This window comes from Leptodactylus fuscus, chromosome 11, assembly GCF_031893055.1.
Source record: "Leptodactylus fuscus isolate aLepFus1 chromosome 11, aLepFus1.hap2, whole genome shotgun sequence".
Taxonomy (NCBI): Eukaryota; Metazoa; Chordata; class Amphibia; order Anura; family Leptodactylidae; genus Leptodactylus; species Leptodactylus fuscus.
The window spans coordinates 79,114,784-79,134,488 of NC_134275.1; the positions used below are offsets into that span (position 1 = coordinate 79,114,784).

The 19,705-nt window shown below is 42.4% G+C and overlaps 1 protein-coding gene across 1 annotated transcript; it reads left to right on the plus strand.

Moving 5' to 3' along the window:
- Nucleotides 1-1,043: 1,043 nt before the first annotated feature.
- On the plus strand, nucleotides 1,044-19,017 carry LOC142185530 (complement factor B-like). The gene is made up of 19 exons (XM_075260957.1): nucleotides 1,044-1,112; nucleotides 4,005-4,202; nucleotides 4,359-4,544; nucleotides 5,438-5,611; nucleotides 5,742-5,848; nucleotides 6,060-6,073; nucleotides 6,344-6,449; nucleotides 6,611-6,749; nucleotides 9,777-9,908; nucleotides 10,088-10,183; nucleotides 10,623-10,760; nucleotides 11,420-11,523; nucleotides 12,485-12,602; nucleotides 12,743-12,887; nucleotides 13,917-13,996; nucleotides 16,782-16,885; nucleotides 17,622-17,754; nucleotides 18,481-18,530; nucleotides 18,859-19,017. Exons 1-19 carry the CDS (start codon nucleotides 1,058-1,060, stop codon nucleotides 19,015-19,017), a joined length of 2,238 nt encoding a protein of 745 aa, XP_075117058.1. The 5' UTR covers nucleotides 1,044-1,057.
- The last annotated feature ends 688 nt before the right edge of the window (nucleotides 19,018-19,705 follow it).

Consider the following 19,705-nt stretch of genomic DNA (forward strand, 5'->3'; position numbering starts at 1 on the left):
CTGGAAAATAATTCAGAATAGGGGACATTGGAGATTAATTGCATTTTTGCGCATTTTTACATGTCTTCATTGTGCAGCCAATATAATATCTATGGGTCGGTACAATACTGAGAATACCAAGTTGATAGTTTTAATTATATTTTAACCCCTTGTTCTAGTCATGCCTAATAATCCCATTGAATGTAATTTCATGTTCTGGTAACCCCAGCCTGTATGGCCGACACAAAGCAATGCAGACTCGTATTTGAAGTATATAGAAATGAATAGAATCTCCCATATCTACTCCTCTCTGCAAACACCTGACCTGTATACTCAACAACTCATAGGATTTCAGTTGTCCTTAACCCCGACTATATACACAACTCCAATCCCCTCATTTCCCGGCAGGCAGAGTTCAATGACAGCCATAGAAAGGCAGAGGTCAGGGTGGGCACCGGCCAAGGAGACATGGTCAACTAACAAGCTGGAGCCTTGCCAAAAGCAACAGGAATCCTACACATTAGTAGGAGATGTCATTTTTCAGGTCAGAGTAATGGGTGACAGACCCTCTCAGGAGCTGAGTCCTCTCCATACATAGGGGATGCCTGCTGTATTTTACGCAACTGCTTAGATGCCACGGTAAAACACGACTGCAGCATCTTAACTTACAAATCATGATGCTCAGAAACACTCCCTGGATTCAATGGAGAAATATACAAAATATTCCAGTAAAAATAAAATTGGTCCAGTGTCCAATGCAGAACAAATCCAAGGAAAAATTAACTTTTAATACCCATTTGTTAAGGTGACCCTGTCCTAATGAAATTTTATGTTTTTATAACCCCAGGCTGCAAAACCTTTAGGATTTCCTGTAAACTAGGAGGACTTTCGCCATGTCCATCCTATAGAAAATGGGCTAATATCCCTTATCTCCTCCTTGTCCAAACACCTGTTATATAACGCAACTGTTTATTCGCAACTTACAGGAATCCTCCAACCTGGCTATATAGACAGCAGCAAATGCTCTGCACGGCTCAGATCCCGGGAGGAGAGGGGGCAAGAGGACGACGGGACGGGCATGAGAGAGAGCGGGCACAAGATGTTACCTGTAATACTACTCAGCTACATAGCACGTAAGGAGATAGATGGAGCAGTATCTATATGTCACATTATATCTGTAGTATCTGTCAATATTTAGTTGGACATTTGCAAATTTTTAGTAGACAAAGAGAATTTTATTTTATTCCCTTTACCATGCGGGATATATAATAATAATTATAATAGGTAACACTGTAACGGCTCCGAAAATTATATATATATATATATATATATATACAGTCCTATGAAAAAGTTTGGGCACCCCTATTAATCTTAATCATTTTTAGTTCTAAATATTTTGGTGTTTATAACAGCCATTTCAGTTTGATATATCTAATAACTGATGGACACAGTAATATTTCAGGATTGAAATGAGGTTTATTGTACTAACAGAAAATGTGCAATATGCATTAAACCAAAATTTGACCGGTGCAAAAGTATGGGCACCTCAACAGAAAAGTGACATTAATATTTAGTAGATCCTCCTTTTGCAAAGATAACAGCCTCTAGTCGCTTCCTGTAGCTTTTAATCAGTTCCTGGATCCTGGATAAAGGTATTTTGGACAAACAATTCAAGTTCAGTTAAGTTAGATGGTCGCCGAGCATGGACAGCCCGCTTCAAATCATCCCACAGATGTTCAATGATATTCAGGTCTGGGGACTGGGATGGCCATTCCAGAACATTGTAATTGTTCCTCTGCATGAATGCCTGAGGATTTGGAGCGGTGTTTTGGATCATTGTCTTGCTGAAATATCCATCCCCGGCGTAACTTCAACTTCGTCACTGATTCTTGAACATTATTCTCAAGAATCTGCTGATACTGAGTGGAATCCATGCGACTCTCAACTTTAACAAGATTCCCGATGCCGGCATTGGCCACACAGCCCCAAAGCATGATGGAACCTCCACCAAATTTTACAGTGGGTAGCATGTGTTTTTCTTGGAATGCTGTTTCTTTTTGGACGCCATGCATAGCGCCTTTTTTTTATAACCAAACAACTCAATTTTTGTTTCCAAAATGAAGCTGCCTTGTCCAAATGTGCTTTTTCATACCTCAGGCAACTCTATTTGTGGCGTACGTGCAGAAACGGCTTCTTTCTCATCACTCTCCCATACAGCTTCTCCTTGTGCAAAGTGCGCTGTATAGTTGACCGATGCACAGTGACACCATCTGCAGCAAGATGATGCTGCAGCTCTTTGGAGGTGGTCTGTGGATTGTCCTTGACTGTTCTCACCATTCTTCTTCTCTGCCTTTCTGATATTTTTCTTGGCCTGCCACTTCTGGGCTTAACAAGAACTGTCCCTGTGGTCTTCCATTTCCTTACTATGTTCCTCACAGTGGAAACTGACAGGTTAAATCTCTGAGACAACGTTTTGTATCCTTCCCCTGAACAACTATGTTGAACAATCTTTGTTTTCAGATCATTTGAGAGTTGTTTTGAGTAGCCCATGATGCCACTCTTCAGAGGAGATTCAAATAGGAGATCAACTTGCAATTGGCCACCTTAAATACCTTTTCTTATGATTGGATACATCTGGCTATGAAGTTCAAAGCTCACTGAGGTTACAAAACCAATTTTGTGCTTCAGTAAGTCAGTAAAAAGTAGTTAGGGGAATTCAAATCAATAAAATGATAAGGGTGCCCATATTTTTGCACCGGTCAAATTTTGGTTTAATGCATATTGCACATTTTCTGTTAGTACAATAAACCTCATTTCAATCCTGAAATATTACTGTGTCCATCAGTTATTAGATATATCAAACTGAAATGGCTGTTGCAAACACCAAAATATTTAGAACAAAAAATGATTAAGATTAATAGGGGTGCCCAAACTTTTTCATAGGACTATATATATATATATATATATATATATATATATATATATATATATATATATTAAGTTGGAAGGGGGGAGGGGCTTAAACTTTGTTTTTTTTAAATACTTTTAAACGTTTATTACAACTTTATTTTTATCCCTCTGGGTGACTTTAAAGCATACGTGAGTTTTTATGCAAAGTTGACATATGTGCTGGGCAGTATGCTCTATGACTGTGTAAGCCCTTATAAATGATGTCCTAATAATCACATTATGGCTGCAGCACATTTTATATTTGTCTCCAAGTCTGTGGCGTGTACAATAAGGAGCCGTCTGCCCCTTCACTATCCATTATATCTTCTACTGGTTTATTCACATGTAATTGTGGCAGGAGTAACTGTACAATAGCAAACTGCTGGGATAAGCCCAAGTGAGCTTTATATAGGAGGTCCAGGAACACTACTGCAGATACAGGGCAATTACGTGCAGGCATGATGTAGCTAAAAAAAATCTCTGGCACAGGAAAAGTGCAATCCATGAACATAGTTAAGAAAACTACTTGTTATCTGTGAATAATATCCCATACGCATCCTGAACTAGATACAGGTACATAGAATATTGTTCTTGCATTGTAATCCATGAGATGTGCAGAATGTTCAATCCTGTGCACATAGAAACCAGTTTACAAATTGTATGATATTTGCTAAGACGATATACTTATGCAGTTTGTTGCAAATATAGTGATTATTAGGATTTTGTATCTACCGTATAAAATTGCCTAACTTATCTTAAGTCATGGCTGTAATATGCTTCGGAGCTGCATTCATAATTCTTCCATGGTCAGCGAAGTTGTCGCTTTAGATCTTATAACATAGAGATTGTATGCTGTAAAATGCCTGGTGCAAAAGTAACACTTCCCAAAATGCAAACAATGAAGCAGCGAGGAGAGATGGGAGATTTCAGCTCTAAAGAGTGGGGAACTGTGAATGCAGCTCTGGAGCACAATAAGATGTAACTCAAGGTTCTGCTGCATTATTAGGAATATCGGGTAAAGAAATGGCCACCCCACAATTGTATGAACAATTACCTCCACCCCTCTTCCCTATTAGTGTCCGTTGCGACGCCTGGATGTGACCCTGATAAAATCGCCATTGCTGGTGGAGAATATCGTCTGAGTAATGAGACAAATATTGGCAGTAGGGTGAGGTACACTTGCCCTAAAGCAAAGTACCCGCACCCGGCCTACACACGAGAATGCCTGCCTAATGGTCAGTGGTCATATGGAAATGAGAAGTCTGAATGTAGAGGTAAGTGACTGTATCTACGGAGCCCTGACAAGATATAGGGGTCGCTTTGGGGCCCATTACTGTCCCCTAACCTGCGCCCCCTGGAGGATCCGCTGGTACCAGCACCCATATTCAACATATTATTCTTCTGTGTTTTCTTTGTTCCTGTCCCCACAGCCGTCCAGTGCCCCCGTCCAGTCATGTTTGATAATGGAGTGTTCAATCCTCAGAAAGACAAGTATTTTGTGGGGCACACGATACACCATCTTTGCATGGGAGACTCTCAGAGGATTGGAACTGTCAGTCGCACCTGTCAGGCAAATGGAATATGGAGCGAAGAAGGAACGAAATGTGATGATCTAGGTACAAATATGTCATAAGGTGTAAACTAGCTCATAAAATACTATAATATGTAAAAAAAATATTAATAAAATATATTGTGAAATATTCAATGACCACTGATCAATATTGGCTAATCCCATCCGCGTATTGCAGAAAAAATATGTAGCGGAGATTTTTGTAAATTCAGCATGTCCATTATACCTATGGAAGTGATAGCTGTTTCCATATGGGTGTAATAAGGGCAGAAAGTCCACAGAATTTTCCATTTTTTGTGGAATAAACTGCGATGCATTTCTGGCCTCAGCCTTTAAAGGATTGTAAGTGATTACAAAAACATGGCAGTTTTCTTCCAGAAACAGCGCCATCCCTGCCTATAGGTTGAATGGGGTATTGCAGCTCAGACCCATTTTTTTTAATGAAGCTGAGCTGCAATACCAAACACTACCCAAGGACAGTTGTGGCGCTGTTTGAGGAAGATAGTTTCTACTGCAGTGACCACCAGGGGGAGTCAACTACACATGGAGCTGTAACAATCTGTATGCAGTGGATTACCCCTAATGCTATGTATTTAGAAAATGTATGATGCTCTGGATGATGGAAATGTACCAGATTTTCCGGCGTATAAGACGACTTTTTAACACCCCAAAACTTTTCTGAAAAGTTGGGGGTCGTCTTATACGCCGGGTATACGGTGGGGCAGGGGGTGGAGGAGTGGGATCACAACCTTCCTGCAGCGGGAGGAGTGGAGCGATGCTGTGGCCCCGACCTCCACGCCATCCACCGGGTATGTAAAGCTAATGGCAACTGCTCTGCTACAGACCGGTCGCCATTGACACCATTTTTCTCTGCGTCTCTGCAGCCATTTCCATTACCCTTAATAACCCCTTTGCTTTCCATACATTATACCCCCACAGAGGGCGACTGTCCAAACCCAGGGATTCCTTATGGGGCTACAAAAGTAGGTTCTTCTTACAAGATTGGGGACAGAGTGACGTACGAATGCCAACCTGGTCTGCAGCTGCTCGGCTCCAAGGAGAGAGAATGTATGAAGGACGGCCATTGGTCCGGAGCAGAACCGTCCTGCAGATGTAAGATCATCCATAGTATAGTCAGATCCTGTAAATTCTGTAACGATGGTGACACATTGGTCTACATAGGAGCTGTGTACACCAATTGTAGGATTGTATATTTGACTCTTTCCATCTCTGTCTTCCCCAGACTGGTATGCGTACGATGCCCCGAAGACGGTGGCCGAGGCTTTCTCTGCCTCCCTTTCCGAAAAAATAGAATCATCTGACGCTTACAAAAATGAAGGTAAGAGAAGAGTCAATGACCTGGAGAATACCTATGTGATAGCGGGAGGATGGACACAACACTCCAGCCCTATGGCGGGGCGTTATACCGCTATATGTATCCTGCTATCTATAGGCCTGGCAGATAAGAGAATGCAAACAAACTGGGGTCAAAAAATCAGAACGAACAAGGCGCCGGGTCCAGGGTCCAGTTATGGTTCAGAGATAGATTTCCTAAGAAGAGAAAGTTGATATTCGGTTTCCATTGGGGATATCTGTCCACATCTATAAGGTTAGGCCGAGGAGTAGATGAGATTTCCTGAGGAGCGCCGGAGAATATCTGGAATATCACAAAAAGTGGGTCCTTTCTGGCGACATATTCTCTATAAACAAATCTCATCCACATATTAGGGGCCCATACACTATATGGACATAGGGGCCCTATACCCCCTGTTATATATGGGAATACTGACCTGTCTCTTGGTAAAGTTTCTCGGATTTCTTTTCAGGATTAAGAAAGAAGAGGAGAGAAGAAAGTTTCATGAACATCTTTATTATCATCGATGGTTCTAAGCGTTTAGGAGAGAAAAACTTCCAGACCACCAAGGAGGCCGGAATAGTGTTCATAGAAAAGGTGCGGAGAATATATATATATATTTGCCTTAAGCCCCAGGCGGCCAGGACGTAATAGTACATACAGTGTTGCTAAAGGGTTATAAAGACCCCCCACCAGAATCACTCTTCAATGCAATTTTAGGTGGTTGTTTCACAGTGGTCCTCGCTATATCTTTACAGATGGCCACCTTTGATTTCACCCCTCGCTATGGAGTCATCTCATTTGCTTCATCTGCAAAACCCATTGTCCAGCTCTCGGATAATTACAGCACAGACGCTCAGGCTGTCATTGACAAGATAAACACCTTTAAGTATACAGGTAATGTAGTTCACGCCACTTTCCCAATAAGGTCACAACACATGATTGTGATGTGATGATGGTGGTAGTGGTTTATCCCACAACACACCCTGACTGATGGGTATTGGGGTGCTCTGGATATTGCTGCAGGGTTAACCACTTCCGGACCGCCCATAGAGTATAGACGTCCGGGAAGTGGTTGCCTAGTTCTGACAGGACGTACCGGTACGTCCAATCAGAACACAGCAGCTGCATGGAGATTGTGCAGCTGCTGATACTGGGAGCCGGCTGTAACTTCAGCCGGAGCTCCCAGAGAGATGGCAGGGAAGGTTTATTCCCTTCCCTGCCTTCTCGATTGCTGTGTATGCAGTGCTCAATGAGCGCTGTATACACGACTATGGGTGCCGCCATGATGCGGCCGCCCTCTGACCCGGCGGTCACGTGATCCGCCGGGCTCAGTGTCTTACAAGAGCTGCTGGGTCCTACAGGACCCCAGATCAGCTCTGTATACAGTGTATACAGTGTGCAGGAGGCTGGATTCCTCCTGCAACTGAGGCTAAATGTAGCAGCCCCACTTATAGGATAAATCAGCCTCCCTAACAAAAAAAAAAAAAGTGATCAGATGTCCCCAGAGGTCTCTTATCACCTTATGGGGACACAATCTGAAAAAAAAAAATAAAATAAAATATAATAAAAAAGTTTTAAAAAAATGAAAATCAAATAATTAAAATAAATAAATAAAATAATACGCTAATAAAACGTCGTTATTAAAGGTTATAGCCCCACCCCCGACAACACCATACAAAATAAAAATGACCATAACGGAGAGGAAAAACTATTTTATAAAGTTTTTTTAGTAGCGCTTTGTGTTACAAAATAAAAATAAATAAATAAAGTGAAAACCAGACACAATTTCCCTCCTGTTATGTTTATATTTTCCCAGATATAAAAAAAAAATTAAAACACATTCGAAAATAAAAACAACATAAAAATAAAGCCCTTAGGTGTCCCCGAAAAAAGACGCAAAAATTAGTTGAATGAGACATACGGGAAAAATGTTACAGCCCTCAAAACCGCACATACAAAAAAACCCGAAAATTGGCCCGGTCCTGAAGTGGTTAAGGAGACAGTAGATACCAATGTAGACAAGTCAGGGCAGTTGAAACAGTCTTCAACAAGATGGGCTGAAACAGAGACTTTAAGATGGTTCTCTTGGGATTGGTTAGTGTTTCCCTGGTTCTGGTGCTACTTTCTCTTTCTCCTCAGTATCCAAAAATATACGTGGATTTGACCAGGCTGTAGGTTTAGATTTCAAAAAGGGTTGCGTGAAACTCATAGACTTAGATACAACTCCAAAAGTGAGCAGAGCCATAGCCCATCTCCATCTTGACACTAGCCCTGACCTGGAGCTTCTGGGCTTGGGGAAGCCTAACCTACACACTTCAGCTAATACTCTCCTCTACTGGGAGATCGGAGACACTGACTGTCTTCTCCAAAGTACTAGAATCATCAAAGATCGAAGGTCCCATTTACCTTCCATCCAGTCTCATTGGTATTGTCCAATATGGCTGGAAACAGAAACAGCCTGAGCACCACCTCATGATGGAAATACGTGAAGGCAACGTCTATCACTTCTTTTTTAATTCAAACATTTTTATTGAAGATTTTTTAAGGTACATAGACAAAAGAATAGAAAGGTAATTCAACAGTGTGGATATTCCTGGACTGGGTGCATAACTCAAAAGCAAACATAGTTCAGTTACAAATCAAGTGGTACTGTGAAAGGTATATAACAACAGTGGTCACGCAGGACCAATAACAGCATTTCTCATTGAAGGGTTAAAGGATAAACACCAATAACCAGGAAAGAAGTACAAATTCCTGAGGGGATAAAGGAAAAGAGGGGGAGAGGGTGGGTATGAAATAGATGTAGAGAATAAAGTGGTGGGACATTAAATTTGTAGGTATATTGCGCGAAGGGGTGGTGATGTTATATGTTGTAATCATAAGGAGTCAGATGATCTAGTAGCCATAAACAATCTCCATGGCCTCCAGACTTTCAAAAAGTTATCATGTGTTCTAGAAGACCAGCTAAGCAATTCCTCCAGTCTAGCTATATCCTGGACTGTCCGTATCCAGAGGTCGATAGGTGGTGGTGACTCTTGTAACCAAAACCTCGGGATTAAGAGTTTGGCTGCTGCCAAAAGCATGGTGATTAGTCGATCCTTGGATGGAGAGTAGGTTACCTTCGGTAATGACAGGAAAAGTGTTTCTGGAGTAAGTGTAAAAGGGGATCCTCTAATGTCTGAAATATGGTTCGTAACTTCCCTCCAGAAGGGTGCAATCTTGGGACAAGTCCACCAGATATGCAGGTAGGTGCCCCTCTGTGAAAGGCATCTCCAACAATTTGAGTCTTTTGAGAGGCCTTTTTGTACCAGCCATTCGGGGGTCCTGTACCATCTGGACAAAAGCTTAAAACTATTTTCCTGTAATCTGATACAGGTGGAAAAACCATGCGACGCCTTCAGGGCCAATTCGGTGTCCTCCTCGGATAAGGATATATTCAGTTCCTTCTCCCAGCTAGTGAGGTACGCTGGTTTATAAGAAGCTGGAGGAGTGATAAATCTGTGTAAGAGAGCCGAGGTTTTCCTCAACATGGTTGTTTTGGACACAAGCAATTTTTCAAAACTCGTCATCGCTCTCTGTGGGATTTTCAAGTCATTGAATTCAGAGATGTAATGATGGATATGAGCTCGATGTAAGAAAGATACTTGGCAATCCTGTTGGAACGTCATAGGATCTATAAACATAGTGTTGTGAGAATCTGTGCATAGTTCACGTAAATGCAAATTGAGGCTCGGAGGCCAAGTAGGGCCAAACTTTCTTTTATCATGGCTCAACCATTGTGGGAGAAGAGACACAGGTAATAATGGGGACGGAAGAGGGGCCAAGTCTGTACCTAATTCCATCCAAGTATCGACCGCACCCTTAAAAAGCGGGGTACGTCTATCACTTCTGATCTTCTTCTGCTCTTCAATCCTTCAACAGATCACGAAGGTAAGCAGGGAAGGAATATTCGGGCTGCTCTGGCTGAAGTTCACGAAATGTTGACTGAGCAAAATAGTAAAGATCCCAAAAAGTTTCTGGAAAGGAGAAATGTTATCCTGCTGATGACATACGGTAAGTGTCAGGTCACGTTTGGTCCTTCAGAATATAATCTTAGTACTTCACCCTTCTACCGTCTTAGCCATGATTATATTTGTCAGTGCTCCGTGTTTTTCTACAAATTCTCAACCATGGCTGGAACAGCCCACCAAATTTCAAGAAAATTTCACAACAATTGTCCTTCACCCCCTTAGGAAAACATAACATGGGTGGAGAACCAATGGTGGAGATGAAGAAGATCAGAAAAATTCTGGACATCAGGAAAGACAATGATCGGGAAGATTATCTTGGTATATACTTGCACCCTCGTATTAATAGACTGTTGTCCAAATTGTAAATGTACAACATTGGTCCGGCTTCACGTTCTACCATGTCATGGAAGTTCTCGCACTCCTTTATAGTATTTTACTGTAGTGTTTCCGTTCCTATGTAGAAAGATGTCTCTGAAGCCTAAAAGTGACCATACATATTAGACTTTGGAAGGCATAAATATCTAATTTTGCCCATTTTGGCTGACCAAAGGTTTTGAGTGTGGATACGAGCTAAGAACATTAAAGCAGGAGGTGGACATAACAACCCGCCCTATGATGAAGACCCACCACAGCCTCCTGTACATCTCCTCCATGTTCAGGAAGATACGATGACATTATGTACTTTATCATTGACATGTTTGATGTTCCTCGACTGCATTACCTCAGTTCTGATCAGTCACTTTTCTCCTATGTACAGATGTCTACGTCTTTGGTGTGGCAAATGATATTGACCCTATTGAAATCAATGATCTTGCATCTAAGAAAGATCACGACAGGCATGTCTTCAAGATGAAATGTGAAAATGACCTGAAGCGGGTTTTTGTGGAAATGTTAAGTAAGTAAGAGAAGTCCTTCCCTATTGTTCTGATTCCATGATGACAATGTCCCGGCCTAGGTGTAGCTACAAGAAGGCCAGGCCTGTGGAATAGGTTTGAGGTCTGTAGCATTGGATGGACCACTGAATGTGGGAATGGGAACAGATTCTATAAGTATGGTAATCTTGAGGTCCTAAAGACTTCATAATCAATGGGACACAGACATGCGTTGCAATATGGCGGCTTCCTCTATGAGTGCGTGTGATGGGTGCGATTTGGGGTAGAATAGGGACACCCACTAGTTTTCTGCTCTGGTTCCTCAAATAACCTTAAACATGACCTGCACCTATAGTTTCTGTTTTTTTATCTGTTTGAGACATCCCCAGATTCCTCAGTACTTTTGTTCCTGTTGTTCTGCTGTATTGCAATGGTTAATTTGTCTTTGTCTGGAGCCCTATGGCTACTCCACGATCCTGGAACAGGCTGTTTGCCCATGTGCAGGAGATCTAACTCACCGATAGTATTTCCTAGCAGGTCTAACTAGCCATTTGTGATTCTGGTTCTCATCTCTTGTTCGTTCCCTTGGATGTTCTTTGTTTATTTCTAGCCAGCACCCTGACTTACAGGGGGCGCTACTAGAATTTTTGAAACATTATTACATCTTACATCTCACTTTTAGACGGGACAGAAACGTCACAGGCATGTGGACTTTCCAGACCTCCATCTCCAGGGGAAGAAGGAGTGGAAGAAACGTATCCCTGGATTGCTAAAATTACCATCACTGTAAGTGGCCACCACTAAGCTGCTAAGAAGTCTTTTTTTTTTTTCATCTAGAGTCAGTAAAGCTGAGTTCACATCAGTTGGAGACTCTGGAGTCACTCTGTCCATCTGAAAAATAGCAGAGGAAAATGTCCTGCACTGAGGACACCAGATGGTCCCCATTATAGTCAATGAGGTCCATGTGTTACTGCTATTTTAGTGGTCTGTCTCTCCGTTGTTCTGGTCCCCCAACAGACCAGAACAATGGACAGGCAATGCTAGTGTAAACCAAACATAAGCGGTCAGAAAGCCACAATCAACTCTGAAACTTTTTGGAAAATCTAGAATAAATCTAGAAGTGAAAATTCTCCAAAGTAAGAATGTTTTTATAGAAAAGTTAATGGTTTTTTTTTGAAGAGTGAATGAAGAAAAGAGAAATGGAAATCCAATCAATATTTGGTGTGACCTTTGCCTTTTGGTGTGACCTTTGCCTTAACATCATCCAGTCTGTCTGGGATGACCTAAAGAGACAGACGGATTGGAGCAAGCCGACATCCACAGAAGATCTGGGCTTAGTTCTCCAAGATGGCAGCAGGAACAACCTCCCGGCCCAGTTCTGCCAAAAACTGTCTGCAAGTACTGAGAAGAATCGATGGAGGGTTAGGGGAAAAGGTCACCCCAAATATTGAGTGTACGTTGTTTAGATGTCCAGTTATGCTCTCTACTGTCCAGTTGGGCGGTCCTTGTCTTTCTTCTCCGTTCCAATTTGTTAAAAGAATGTCCAAGTACTACAAACGTGATAGAATAGCAACATAAGTGTAGCTTCACAGTTTTAGCCCCGCCACTTCCAGCACAACGCTCCTGTCCTCCTCGCCACAGTTTGCTCTCTTGGGAGTGCTCAGTAGGAACATGGGATATTCTGAAATATTCAGAAGAACTGGTCACAGCCACAATTTTTTTTTTAGATATTCTTTTTTGTTTTTAGCGTCCAAATCAAGAAGAAAAATGTAAAGGATCGGTTGTGAGCAAATCCTTTATCTTGACTGCCGCTCACTGCTTCCATCTAAGGGACGAACCCCATAATATCACTGTCAGAGTTGGAGGTAAGTACTCCCATCAGAGACATCCAAGCTCCAGCTGTTGTCCAACTACAAGCTCCAACATGTTCTCTAGCAAAGATCCGAGTATCTTGGAGACTATGTACGAGTGTTTCTCCTTACTCTGTTGTCATTATCTATTGTAGGTAAGTTATATAGAGTGAAGAACCTCCACCGACATGATAAGTACAACCCACTTGGCAAACAGGACAAGAAGGTGGCGAAATCCTATGATTATGATGTGGCTCTCATTGAATTGACAGAAAAGATTCAGTTTTCCAGAAACGTCAGGTAAAATAAATGAAAATGACTTTTTGCACTGTAGACATGAAGACAAAATCATTGGTCACCAGTAATAGCAATGTTATATGGAACAAAGGGTTGGATGTGTATAGTAGTGGCTGTGTTATGAGGCACAGTGGTTGGATCACATGGCTATGGACGGTATATCACATGACCATGGACGGTATATCACATGACCATGGACTGTATATCACATGACCAGTGACTGTATATCACATGACCGTGGACTGTATATCACATGGCTATGGACTGCACATCACATGACCAGTGACTGTATATCACATGAATATGGACTGTACATCACATGGCTATGGACTGTACATCACATGACCAGTGACTGTATATATCACATGACCATGGACTGTATATCACATGACCATGGACTGTACATCATATGACCAGTGACTGTATATCACATGACCATGGACTGTATTATATCACATGGCTATGGACTGTACATCATTTGACCATGGACTGTATTATATTACATGGCTATGGACTGTACATCACATGACCATGGACTGTATTATATCACATGGCTATGGACTGTACATCACATGACCAGTGACTGTATATCACATGACCATGGACTGATTTTTAAAAAATGGGAGTAAGTAAAATGAATGACAACAAGCAGATATCTAGAAAACCATGAGGAATTGATATAGAAAGTATATTGGAAATTGTACAACTTTTTATTATACAAACAGTAAGATTTGTCTCTATATATTGGTCTGATATTGGCCAAAACCTTGAAATATCAATTCCCAAATACAACGCTCATATAGTCCCACTTCTTGTGGCCCCTGAAAGTATCACAAACCCCGGGCAGACCTGCGGGTGGAAGGGACAGCTCTGAGCAGTTTGTAGAGAACAGGCTGCAGACAGTGGGAAGTTAGTAGACTCTGGACGTGTCCTAAAAATTCTGGATTTGCATTGCTATAGTTCATCTGGAAAGGGTAAGACTAAATATATTTATTCAGATGGCAAAAATGAGACGTCTTGTTGTTCCTGCAGTCCCATCTGTCTTCCATGTACAACAGGGACGTCCTGGGCTTTAAGGCAACGAGGGAAATCTGTAACATGCAGAGATCATGGTGAGTATTGGAGGGAAGGACTAAACATGGTGGATTTGTGGACTTCCTTCTATATATTTAAGGGAACCTATGCGTATACTGCTAGGGTTCAGGGCCTAAAACCTCCTTACCCAAGTTCCATCAATGGCTCTGTTTTGAAGAATTTGAAAGATTTTTTTTGAAATATTTTGAAGAATTTTAGACTTATCCACATCAGCCCTTGGCGCATGCGCAATGCACAGTTGAAGCTAGAGAGTGTACATTGCAAATGTGTTCTACAGTGAAGAGAGCTTTCCTTGGCTTCCATTACCACTAGGAGGAGCTTAGGTACTTGCAGAAGGTGGCTTTATTACTGCACTTAAGGGTTTTTATATAAATCTGTTTTCAAACAGCTCCCCTAGGGGTACATGTTTGGAGATCATCTCTACTAGCTCAAGCTCTATAGTCCCCCCCCCTATTGATTTTTAGTTGAAGACATATCTCTTTAGTTAACCTTAGTGGTGGGTAATTGAAGGCTATCTCTACAGTCCCCCATAGTAGTGAGTTGTTAATTTCTAGCTCTACAGTCTCCCTTAGTGGTGGGTGGTTAAAGACTAGCTCTACAGTCCCTCATACTAGTGAGTGGTTAAAGACTAGCTCTACAGTCCCCCTGTGACGTATCGCCCCTTTCCGCCCCGGCCTCCGGCCCCACAAGGCGCGAGGACACGGCCCGCACCTCAGCCACACGGCCGCAGCCGCTGGCCCACCGGCCTTTCGCCGCAGGCGGAACCCGCGTTCGTCTTTTTAACTATACCGTCCACTCCCACAAACCCAGAGAGAGGACCGGGCCTTATAGGATAATACGAGAAGAGCCTTCTAAAGTTTTAACGTTTTATTAACCCAAGATGGTCGATACTAGGTCAGCCAGGAATACATATAAAGATATACCCTGGCGGTCACAAGCTTATACGGTTACAGAGAAAGTATGTTACAGTGCAGTGAGATAAAACAGGTTACAGAGATTAAAAGATTAGAAACAGAAACAGTCCTTAGGCACCCGGCGATTCCGCAGCCAACGCATGGTACCCACAAGGCAGGAGATACAGTCCATCAAAGTCTCTGGTGGGGGCACCGCAGCACCCCCCCCACATAGCATATAGCAATAAAGAGAGTTTTTCCATACCGATTTAAAAAGTCCATAGTCCATAAATCCATGATCAGATAGGCGTTACATCATAGTCCTCATAATTCCATAAGTCCATTAGCATTAAAGTAGTACATGGCTCTCCTTCAAAGTCCATCAGCAGCATGGCTTCCTTTGTCTCTCAGCACATGGCCGCTGCTGCCCCGCCCTTCCCCCCAGCAAGGGGGGAGGGGGCCACACACAGAGCCAACTTGCTCACATGTGTCCAGATGAGAAGAACAAAACCAAGAAGCCAGAAGCTCTGCCCCAGGTCACTCTTATATTGACCCTGGGCTCCACCCTGAAATGACATCATCAGGGCTTTCGGACCACCCTCTAGCTTGGCAATCAAATAACTATAAATGGTCATAATTCCTTATCACATGATCATACAGTCAAATAAGTGGCATGTCTTTGCTCACTGCGAGTTCCCCAACACATTGACACCAAACATGATAACTCAATACCCTTTGAATAACGAGAACTGGGCCTGGGCTCTTCCCAGGCCCGTAGGCTTAAAGTTTTTGGGTTAAAAACGTGCGTTTCACTACTACGCACCAGAAGATCTAATTGTCATAATGGTAGCATCTTTCCCTGGCGCAATATCATCATAAAACTATAACTCTTTGAAGTTTTTCTACCACCTCAACCCGACTCCGCAGAGTCTGGTCACATGTGTTAGAACTTTCAGAGCCAGGATGGCCCCCTGCTAAGAATCAAGGAAGTTAGCACAGATATGTTAATGACATGCCTAGGGTGAGACAATGGCTTTTGATCTTGGCAACTGGCCACAGATAAATAGTTTTGGCCATTCCTCATAATTCCATACATAGATAATCATATATATAGCTGAGAATCATGATTGTGATCTGATTCATCACACTGATACAATACATAGATAGTTATAGATATAGCTGAGAATCATGATTGAGGGCCGGTTCATCACACCCCCATAGTAGTGAGTTGTTAAATTCTAGCTCTACAGTCCCCCATAGTAGTGAGTGGTTAAAGACTATCTCTACAGTCCCCCATAATAATGAGTGGTTAAAGACTAGCTCTACAGTCCCCTATAGTAGTGAGTGGTTAAAGACTAGCTCTACAGTCCCCCATAGTAGTGAGTGGTTAAAGACTAGCTCTCCAGTCCCCCATAATAGTGAGTGGTTAAAGACTATCTGTACAGTTCCCCATAGTAGTGAGTGGTTAAAGACTAGCTCTACAGTCCCCCATAGTAGTGAGTGGTTAAAGACTAGCTCTACAGTCCCCCATAGTAGTGAGTGGTTAAAGACTAGCTCTACAGTCCTCCATAGTAGTGAGTGGTTAAAGACTATCTCTACAGTCCCCCATAGTAGTGAGTGGTTAAAGACTAGCTGTACAGTCCCCCATAGTAGTGAGTTGTTAAAGACTATCTCTACAGTCCCCCATATTAGTGAGTTGTTAAATTCTAGCTCTACAGTCCCCCATAGTAGTGAGTGGTTAAAAACTAGCTCTACAGTCCCCCATAGTAGTGAGTGGTTAAAGACTAACTGTACAGTCCCCCATAGTGGTGGGTGGTTAAAGACTATCTCTACAGTCCAAGTATCATTATGTTTTACAGATATAGATAATGTAAACATTTTTTGACCCCATAATGTGTTCTGTTTTCAGCAATAAAACTACTCTTCTTAAATTTGGTGAGGGCCATGTTTATTGCAGAGGAGAAACATAAGGACTTGCAACGGAAGGATGTGATCATAAAAACACGAAAGGAGGTAAGGAGAGGAAAGAATGAAAAAATTACATAGACAACGTTCCCATGGACATTATACTATTGCAAGTCAGCGTCTCCTAACTGAATCTTTATAAGCTTTAGCCTGGGTCTCTTGTATATGGTTGGGGTCTTCATACATAAATTACAGCCATATGACATCTATGTGAATTGGTTCCCATGAAAATATCAACACATCCCACAAAAACCAAACCTTCACACAGCTCCTTCAAGAGGAAATTACCGTAAAAACGTTCTAGGTCTTCACTTGTGAGAACAGAAAAACGTTATGTCTCTTTAAATCTGCATTTTTATTAAATATTGTTCTGTTTAGCGCCTCCAATAAAACAATCGTACTATTGTTTTTTATTACAATGTTTTATATATCCACTAATATTGAGCCATTAAAAAAATACAACTTGACCTGTAAAAATAAAGCCTTCAAACGGCTGTGGAAACAAAAAGAATGAAAAATCTGATAAAAATTTGTATTCTCGAGGCTCAAAATAGCCGAATCTTTAAGACATTGAAGGGATTCAGGATTAAAAGAACATGGCTGCCTTCTTCCAAAAGCCCGGGCCATAGGTTGTACAAGGTTTTGCAGCTCAGCCCCATTCTCGCCAGTATAGATGAACCACAATTACCGGCACAACCTATGGACGGGTGTAGTGAAGTTTGTATTAGATGTTTGACCCCGGCGAGACCTTGATGCCCTGAAAAATTCCCTTTCTACTCCACAGAGGATCGCCTGTCTCAATGATACCAAAAATATTCCAGAGTATGGGCACATTGCAGATATTAAAGATCTCATAACTGACAGATTCTTCTGTACTGGGGGGATAAAACCTCAGGTGGATCCACAAACCTGCAAAGGTAAGTCATCAGCAATGTCTAACTCTTCATAGGAACTCTTCATGTAGTATGTGCAGTACCATTTCCCACCAGTAGTCCCTGCTTATTGCCTGGGTGCTGATGAGCCAAGTCCTTACAGTGCTGTAGACCTGGGCGATGATAGCTAAGAGTCCACCCGAGAGCCAATTTTGGAAATGGAGCAGTACTGGATATAACGTGATTATTGGGGCGGCCATCTTGCTTGAGCTTCTCCTCTGCTCTGTTAACAGCATTTAGGGATTTGCTTTACAGCAGACTCCTGGCCATAGCCAGCAAAAGTCTGGAACCAACCGATTGAGGTCTATGGGAGAGTTATCTGGACGTGATCTGTACAGGGAGGAGGAGGAGATATGCCGTGACATCATCTGTTGTCAGTAGTGGATGCCATGATGGGTCACTCACTATGAGTGTTCTCTTCTATTGTAGTCCTATCTGTGAAGTAAATGCTGCAAAGAAAACTCCAGAGAATCGGCAAGTGTCTGTTATTAGGCTTAGAATTAAAATTGCACAATATGGTACAAAAATAGGCTTTTGATGACACATTCCCTTTAAATATCTGCCACCAAGTGGGCTTGTCCATCATCCAGTGGCAACTCAATGTAGAGCTGAATTCTGGACGTCAACTGTGAATCGGAAAATACTGATCATTACTGGGATGGGGCCAGGTATGACTATATGACCAACGTGTATCTTGTCTTCTTATTCCAGCTGACGCCGGAGGTCCTCTTATTGTGCCCTTCAAACAACGTTACGTTCAGGTAAGACGTATAGAAACTCATCTGGTCTTGCTTCATGTTGGGTCAACAGTGGTATGATAAGATGCAATGGTGGATTAATGGAAAACAAAACCTTCACTACATGCCCCAGGGCAAACTCTGCAAATGATGGAGCCACCAGCTTAGGGCTTCCATGCCCTGCCATGTATAATAATGGTGTCCTACAATATGGCAGAGGGGCCATCACGCATTAGATCCCCGGTTGTATTGGCTATCACGTAGTTATGTTATAGGATTCACTCCTTGTATATTTTGTGTATGGTTTTGGTCTTTTTGTCTGCACTGACTTCTCTTCTCCTTTGTTGCCTAGGTCGGCGTTATCAGCTGGGGGACCATCAATAGCTGTACTGGACCCAGAAGAAACCCCGAGCCAGTGCCGGCGCTGTCTCGGGACTTCCATATTAATCTCTACTACGTGTTAGATTGGTTGAAGGAGAAGTTAGGAGGAGAGTTGGAATTCCTGATATAAACTTCCAGCCGGAGCTATGTAAATAGTGACTGGGAATGGCCAACAGATGTGTTCTTGTTGGGCTTGTGAATAAATGGAGCAAGAAAACACAAGAGTTGTGGGTGTCATGTGTGGGTCTGTGGGTAGAATGAGCGGTTGCGTATGAAATATAACAAGGTCTTTATTGTGTAGTTTATTTTGGGGTGTATTCAGATGTAAGTGAGTCACCATAAGGGGTCACCCATCATAAGGGGTCACCAGGACAATGGCAATGTGGTTGCTCTGTTGTGGTCGATGCACCATTCTTTCTAGCCTGCCCAGACACCAACCTCTGTATTGAACCAGCAGATCATGGACCAACCCGATAGGGAATCAGGCCAAAGGACAGCGCTCACCCAAGCGGTTTCAAAAATTCTTCTTTATTAAAAATAAAGCATGGGACAACGCGTTTTGGACATGAAGTAGTCCTTTATCAAGTGCACAATCACTGGTCTGGATGCCTCTACTCTGATTGTTCCATAGTGGCCCCTGCACACTGTATTATGTCCCATAGTGGCCCCTGCACACAGTATTATGTCCCATAGTGGCCCCTGCACACAGTATTATGTCCCATAGTGGCCCCTGCACACAGTATTATGTCCCATAGTGGCCCCTGCACACAGCATTATGCCTCATAGAGGCCCCTGCACACAGTATTATGCCCCATAGT

Coding starts and splice junctions, on each gene's coding strand:
- LOC142185530 (XM_075260957.1), top strand. CDS start 1,058: ATGAGAGAGAGCGGGCACAAGATGTTACCTGTAATACTACTCAGCTAC. Junction 1,113..4,004: donor ACTACTCAGCTACATAGCAC/GTAAGGAGATAG, acceptor CTTCCCTATTAG/TGTCCGTTGCGACGCCTGGA. Junction 6,450..6,610: donor GAATAGTGTTCATAGAAAAG/GTGCGGAGAATA, acceptor ATATCTTTACAG/ATGGCCACCTTTGATTTCAC.